This window comes from Cynara cardunculus, assembly GCF_001531365.2.
Source record: "Cynara cardunculus var. scolymus isolate 2C chromosome LG 15, CcrdV1, whole genome shotgun sequence".
NCBI lineage: Eukaryota > Viridiplantae > Streptophyta > Magnoliopsida > Asterales > Asteraceae > Cynara > Cynara cardunculus.
This window is the reverse complement of record NC_037542.1, coordinates 6190135-6198359: the sequence shown is the minus strand read 5'-3', so window position 1 is coordinate 6198359 and position 8225 is coordinate 6190135. Positions and strand designations below refer to the sequence as shown.

At 36.0% G+C, this 8225-nt stretch overlaps 2 protein-coding genes across 2 annotated transcripts in view; one reads left to right on the top strand and one right to left on the bottom strand.

The window, feature by feature from the left end:
• The window catches only part of LOC112528458 (cytochrome P450 CYP736A12-like), a 5727-nt gene extending 2032 nt beyond the window's left edge, over nucleotides 1–3695 (top strand). Inside the window, exon 2 of the mRNA XM_025139486.1 lies at nucleotides 2763–3695. Coding sequence (XP_024995254.1) covers nucleotides 2763–3596 — 834 coding nt within the window. The 3' untranslated portion in view covers nucleotides 3597–3695. The remainder of the gene's footprint in view (nucleotides 1–2762) is intronic.
• A 3937-nt stretch (nucleotides 3696–7632) lies between these two features.
• The window catches only part of LOC112528457 (LEAF RUST 10 DISEASE-RESISTANCE LOCUS RECEPTOR-LIKE PROTEIN KINASE-like 2.4), a 4338-nt gene continuing 3745 nt past the window's right edge, over nucleotides 7633–8225 (bottom strand). The window contains exon 4 of the mRNA XM_025139484.1: nucleotides 7633–8168. Within this exon, the coding sequence (XP_024995252.1) occupies nucleotides 7633–8168 (536 nt within the window). The remainder of the gene's footprint in view (nucleotides 8169–8225) is intronic.

The window sequence follows — 8225 nt, the reverse complement described above, 5'->3', positions numbered from 1 at the left end:
AATGATTAATCAACCTCTCATAATTACAAAAAAATGAACAAAATGAAAAATTATGATTAGTTGAATGCGGTTTGCACGGTTTGTACAAATTGAATGGTTTGCATTTGACCGCTCCCCTATATATATATATATATATATATATAAGTTGGACCGTTTTACATGGTTGAATTTTTTTTATTAAAAGACAGGTGTTTTCTTAGTTAATAACAGGGTAGGAATGTATTATATTCTAATATAAAAATATCATTCATGCGGATAGAATAATCAAAAGAGTTAGTGAGAGATGAATGATAAAAAACATAACAAGGTTTCCAAGGACGTTCCAATACTTTTGGAGGCTCTGTTATATCAAAATCTTTCGAATACACTACATGAATAGGACAACCCGGGACATACGTTAACGACAAAAGTGGGCTAAACCTAAATGATTAACAATCTGAACCTAAACACAAACAATTAATAATTTGAACATAAATAATTCCGGCTATAGCTTTACAAAATCTCAATTTAATATGCTAAGGAACGGTCATGAGGTTTACTATGCAAGTGGTTTTAGACTTTGGTATTAGATAAAAAAAAACTCAGAGAGACAGTAAACAATACTATAAAATGAACGAGTAATTAACTTTTTAGTTTTTAAATATTTTATTTTCCAATATAATTAATTAATAAATGTTTTGAGTTCTTAATATAATACAAAATTCTTTTTGGGTCCTATTAGATACTAAAAAAATTTGTGACTCTTTTATTTACTAGTACTATATTACTAAATTCTAAAAAAACCTGGTCCTTTACTTTTTGTGGGCCTTGGACGTACGTCTGACCCGCACTCCTCAGGCACGGCTCTGCCACGAAGTACCTTGAGGTGCTAAAGTTAGTTATATAAAACATTTTATGAGTTGTTTTTTTTAATATGAATGCTCTTCGTGCTATTTATGACAAATTAAATTAAATTAAGGAACCATTTACCAAATACGGTAAGTGTTTACTTAGTAAGAGTCAACACTCTAATTAATTTACCTAGTAATTAAGATTATAGTCTACAAACGGTTTTGTATGCAACAATTTTTTTTAGGAAACGCTTATCACCCTCACTTACCAGATAAAACTCTCCATCATTAGTATTGCTTTTACTCTTACGGGTTAGATTATCGGTCTTTGTCATGTTCATCTTGTAACGTAAATGACAGTGGCGGACGACCTTAGGGGAATGAGGGGCCCATGGCCCCTATGCTTTTTAACTATGGCTTAATGGGTTGTATAGCTCATATAACTTATTCGTTCAACCATAAATGACTGTTCGGTTATGGCTTAATCTGTAAATCAATAGCTTATTTGGACAACTTGAGGAGGGCACTTGTCTACGTTCAGCCAAACTTTTTACTTAAATACCCTCCTTTTAACAAACAATCTCATCCACAATAACAAAAGGAAGCCACTGCCTCCATCTCCATCCCTTGAAGCTCTACTGAAAACAGCACCTCCTTGCCTCATCAGAGCTTCCCTTGCCATCGCCAGTCAACCACCATCATCTTCATGCTCTTCCCCCCTCTTCTTTTCTCTCTCTTTCTCATGAGATAACCTGTAATAGGTTGGGTGATAAACCAATGGTCTTCGGTTGCTTCCATGGCACAGGATGGAGGTGAGGTGGGTTTTTGAAATTTATGGTTTCCATGGCAAAGGATGGAGGCGGGTTGGTTTTGGTGGCTTCCATGGCAGGAGGTGGCTTCAAGAACCACAGCTTTATACATTCTCCTCTCTATTGCTTCATCCTTTTTTCTTTCTTTTCATCCTCCCTCTCTGTTGCTTCTGCCATGTTTATATCTACAGGACTACAAGAATTAAATATTTTTCTGGAAGGATTTGGTAACTAATATCTAAAATCTCACCAACAATTAAAGATTTGATACTTGACTTTAATTTAAAGATTTTAGATTTGAAAAAAAAATAATATTAGGGCTTGATACTTTTGAGAATGAATTTGTTCTGATTTGGGTTTGATATGATTGGAAATGAAGTACTTTGGAATTGGGTTCAAAAAAATAGACTGAGGGGTAAAATCCACATTTTAGATATTCAAATTGTTTAGTTAGCCCAATAATCGAACAACAATTTATGTTATATCATACAAACAACTTTATCCATATATGTCTTAATGAAAAATAAACTGAACAGAATCAAGTCTTAATCTCTGATAAGATTTTTTTTTCCCGATTAACATGGATATCAAACCGGCTACGCGAGCCGGCTAATCCCAGAGCGACTACCTACTTTGCGTAGCCCGGAGTCACCTCATTTGAACCTTCATAGCTACAAAGGGATTTTTATTTCTACTTGGATTTGAAACGGGTCGCCAAAAGGGGATTTTTTACGGATGGATCTCACCATGGATCCGAACTTCATCAAGGTGCATTTTGGATATTTGATCAATAATAAAATACTTGCATTAAATAACTTTGAAGATTGAAACACATATTATTTTTAGAGACGAAAAGAGTGATTGATTGACCGTGGTTTTGCATGTGATTTATGATATATCAAAGTACAAAACGGAATTGGATTAATATTGTTATAATAGTTATTATAATAGACAAGTACTGAGCTTAATTCAGAACTTAAACTTATATATGAGAAGAGGAAGAATATATAGACCAGAATCATGTTTGTAAGAAATCCCAAACAAGATTAAGCTTACATAACTGATAAAGTGTTTGTATGACTTCTAATTTGAAGGCTTCTTTGCTTGTGATTGAAATTTGTAGGGTTTGACTCGAAAGTTGAAGTCATTAAGCGAGGAGATTGACGAAATGTTAGAATCGTTAATAACCGAGAAGGAAGAATGCAGCGTTGCCACGCTTCAACGATGTGATCAAACAAATTTCATTGACACATTGTTGTCTCTTAAAAACGAATATTCGAATACCCATGACAATCTGTCAGCTTCGATTGATAGGTTAACTATGAAAGCTGTTTTACTAGATATGCTAGCAGGTGGAATTGACACTTCCAAAACCGCCATTGAATGGATTTTATCTGAGCTTATTAAACACCCAAGAGTTATGAAGGAACTTCAGCAAGAGATAAAGACTGTTGTTGGAGATAAACATATGGTGGAAGAGATAGATTTGGCAAAGTTAAGTTACTTACATATGGTAATTAAGGAAGGTCTTCGACTGTATCCAATTGCTCCATTATTGGTTCCTCATGAATCTATAGAGGATGTAGTGATTAATGGTTACGAAATACCAAAGAAGACACTGGTTCTAGTAAACGCTTGGGCAATCGGACGTGACCCAAAAGTTTGGTCCGAGAATTCGTCAGAGTTTTTTCCTGAAAGATTTGGTGATAGAGAAATTGATTTCCGTGGGCCGGAGTTTCAGCTTATGGCTTTCAACACAGGTAGAAGAGGATGTCCGGGGATGAATTTGGGATTAATAAACATTGGTTTAGCAGTTTCGAACCTAGTTCATTGCTTCGACTGGATACTACCAAATGGCATGTCACCTAATGACTTGGATATGAATGAAAAATCTGGATTGAACATGCCAAAAATTGAGCCCTTGCTGGCCATTCCAACTTATCGTATGGGGGCTTGATGATTTTTTAAAGAGGTTACATGTACATCATACGAGTAATAGTGAAACGTGGCAAGTTGTGATTTGAGATAGCTAATTAAGTCGATTATGAGGTTGATAATTTGTTGGTTAGCTTCTTGTGTTGTAACATTAATAAAAGTGAGATGCATATGAATTTCATCCAACATAACAAAATCATGCTTTCTCCTTCTCTCTCTAGAACTGTATCGAAGTTTTCTTTATCTTGGTTTATTTTGTGATCATATATATTTTGTGATCATATATATTGTTGAACAATGATTGAGACTAAACACAATATTTTTATTTCTTAAGTCATCAACAACAACTGAAAACATACGCTGATACACATATATATAGTTTACCAACCGTTGTAACCCTTCATAGAGGAAACGGTTNACATATATATAGTTTACCAACCGTTGTAACCCTTCATAGAGGAAACGGTTAAGTAACTACCGTAATTACCATAAACATATAAATAAATATATATAAACTAAGTCTAGCTTAAATTTAACACTTCCCCTTAAGCTAGAAACCAATAATGCCCAACTTGTTCTTTAAATAATTGAAGGCCCCAACTTGTAGATATTTAGTTAATATATCAGCAACCTGATCTTTGGTGCAACAATACTCGACTTCAATCTCTTGATTTTTGACCAATTCACGAACGAAGTGAAACTTGATTCGTGTATGTTTGCTTTTCCCATGGAAGACTGGATTTTTGGAGAGAGCAATAGCAGATTTATTATCGCATAAAATGCTAGTAGCTTCCCCTTGAGGATAACACAGTTCCTTTAAGACTTCTCTTAACCATATTGCTTGACACCCAGCAATAGATAAAGACATGTACTCGGCTTCAGGGGAGGACAAGGCAACTATACTTTGTTTCTTCGATTGCCAAGAAAATGCACCCGAACCCAAATTAAAAATATATCCTGATGTGCTTTTGCTATCTTCTTGATCCCCTCCAAAGTCACTGTCGCTATAACCTTTTAGAACGAACTTATCAACCTTTTGGTAGAGTATTCCATGATCCAAGGTCCCCTTTACGTACCTAAGAATCCTCTTAGCAGCTTCCCAATGAGTAGCCTTAGGAGAGTCCATATATCTGCTAATCACGCTAACTGCAAAAGTGATGTATGGCCTTGATGCCGTTAAATACATGAAACTTCCTACAAGGCTACGATAGATACTAGAATTGACACCTTTTTCAGTGGAGTCCCTCATTAGACGTAAACCAAACTCCATTGGAGTTGAAATAGGACTTGAGTCAACCATGTTAAATCTTTTAAGTACTTCATCTGCGTACCTTTTTGTGAGATAAAAATCTCATTCTTGCTTTGCTTGACCTCAATTCCAAGAAAGTAATGCAGAAGCCCCAAGTCAGACATCTCGAACTCCTTTTTCATAGACTCTTTGAAGGAGTGGATCATCTTGGAAGAGTTACTTGTGAAAACAAGATCATCAACATATAAACAAACAATCAACAGATTTCCTTCCAGTTTCTTTATGTATAACGTGTGTTCAAGAGCACATTTCATGAATCCATTTTCAATAAAATACCCATTTATACGGCTATACCAGGCACGTGGTGCCTGTTTAAGCCCATATAAAGCTTTATTAAGACGACAAACCTTTCTTTCTTCTCCTATCTTGATGTATCCCTCCGGTTGTTCGACGTATACTACTTCATCCAATCTGCCATTTAAAAACGCAGACTTTACGTCCATTTGGTGGACTTCCCATGTATTATGTGCAGCCAAAGCCAAGACTAGACGTATAGTTTCCAATCTTACGACTGGAGCAAATACTTCAGTGTAATCGATACCAAATTTTTGGCTATATCCTTTCACTATGAAACGAGCTTTATATTTATCCACTTCTCCCTTCTCATTTATTTTGGTTTTATAAACCCATTTTACCCCAATAGCCTTATGATCCCTTGGTAATTCCACAAGTTCCCATGTTTTATTCTTCATAATGGAATTGATCTCATCGTCCATTGCATCCCTCCAATGCTTTGCTTGATAAGCATCCTCAAAATGTATTGGATCAACATCTACGAATAGAACAAAATCCATCGCCGCATCGAAATCCAGTGGCTGAGTTTCTGCATAGATATCGTCCAAGGCTCTTGTTTTCCTAATAGGACTGCTAGAGGAAGAGAGATTAGTATTCATACTTTGCATAGAAGGAAAGTTCACAGGAGTGTTTAATGGTGAATTAATAGGAGTGGATGTTGTTGTAGGTGACTCCTCATTATTATGAATGTTAGTTTTATCTTGGACGTCCTCATTTTGCAAGATGGATTCTCGAACTTTATCCGTTATCAATGCGTCATCCCACGTTCTTGCTTCGTCAAAAACAACATCACGACTCAAGATAACCTTCTTTGTGTGGGGATTAAACAATTTATAGGCATTCGATGTTTCACTATAACCAACAAAAATCACCTTTTCATATTTGTCATCCAATTTACTTCTTCTTTGATCAGGAATATGTGAATAAGCCAAACACCCAAAGATTCTGAAATGATTCACGGTGGGTTTACGTCCACTCCAGGCTTCATATGGTGTGACGTTATTCAAGCTTCTTGAAGTCGTACGATTCAGTATATATGTAGCACAAGCGATGGCCTCAGCCCAGAACATGTTAGAGAGGCTTTTGTCTTTCAACATACTCCTAGCCATCTCAAGTAGAGTCCTATTTTTTATTTCGGCCACCCCATTTTGTTGGGGTGTGTATCTCGTCGTATGTTGATGACGAATGCCATGATCTTGTAGAAATTGTTGAAATTCAACACTTGTGTATTCACCTCCACAATCTGATCTTAAACCTTTGATCTTATTCCCACTTTGTTTTTCAACGTAAGTTTTAAACTTTTGAAAACAGTTAAAGGTTTCAGATTTTTCTTTTAAAAACTTCACCCATACTTTTCTACTTAGATTATCGATAAAAGTTAGCACGTACCTGCTACCCCCGATTGAGGGTGTCCTCATAGGTCCACAGATATCTGTGTGAACCAATTCCAAAGTTCTTGTTGCCCTCCAAGTTGCTTCTTGTGGAAACGAATCACGTGCATGTTTACCCAACATGCATCATTCGCAAACTGCTTTAGTAGTGGTAATACTAGGTAGCCCGTGTACCATCTTGTGCCTTGCCATAAAATTTAAAGACCCATAGTTAACGTGACCAAACCTTTTGTGCCAGAGTTCTGATAGGTTTGAACTTGTCATACTGAGGTTAAAATGAATATCATCCAAGAACTTGATAGCAAACATTTTGTTTGAAGACATGTAAACCTTTCCCAGAAGCACATTATTTGGATCCATTATCTCGCATAATTGATCTTTAAAGTGCAAATTGTATCCTTTTGATACTAATTGCCCAACACTCAATAAGTTATGTTTCAATCCTGGCACATAATACACATTTGAGATTTTCTTCTCTCCATTCCTAGTTTTCACTAACACATCACCACTTCCTTGCACAGCCAATTTCTTGTCATCTCCTGTGCGAACTTCCTTTTTAAAGGATTCTCCAAGATTCACAAACAAAGCTTTATTTCCGGACATGTGGTTACTGCAACCACTGTCCAAATACCAAGTTTCACTTGTCATTGACTCTTGTAGACTAAAAAGCATGAACATTATGTCATCATCATTTTCATCTTCTTTATGCAACAAACTAGTACCTTGTTTCTCGTATGCTATGCGTTTCCTACAAAATCTCTTTATATGCCCGAACTTAGAGCCATAGTAGCACTGAACCTAAGAGAAGGATTTATATGACCCTTATCTTTATTTGGAGAACTGGACTCATCCTTTGATCCTTCTGCTGTAGTTTGATTTTCAGACCTATTTCCAGAACTAAAGGATTGTAATTGAAATGCATGTTCCATAGGAGCATTATCAAATTGCTTAATTCTAAGTTCGTGTGATTGAAGTGTTCCAAGTAATTCTTCTAATGACATGTTTGACAAATCTTTGGACTCCTCGATCGCAACGACTATGTATTCAAATTTTCTGGTGAGGCTTCATAAGATTTTCTCAACCACACGTTTATCTTGAATTTCTTTGCCGTTAACTCTCATTTGATTAAGCAGTAGAATAACATGATTGTAGTAATCTTCGACGGACTCCGAATCTTTCATTCTTAAATTATCAAATTCACATCGAAGAGTTTGTAATCTAACCATTTTTACTTTCTCTTCACCGCGATAGGCTTTGTACAAAGAATCCCATGCTTGTTTTGATGTTGTAGACTTCGAAATCCTTTCAAATATCGCTTCATCTACAGATTGGAAGATAAAGAACAAAGCCTTCCTATCTTTCTTTTTGTTTTCTCTAAGTTCCGTAATTTGTTGGGCTGAAAAAGTACTCTGATCTTCTGGTTCCACAAACCCGTTTTCGACAATATTCCACAAATCCTGTGATTCATAAAGAACCTTCATCTGAATACTCCAGTGATGGCAATTCTGTCCAACAAGTTTGGGTAACTGAGGTTGCAGACCATTTCCAGCGTATGAAACCATATTGGCTCTGATACCACTTTGTTGAACAATGATTGAGACTAAACACAATATTCTTATTTCTTAAGTCATCAACAACAACTGAAAACATACGCTGA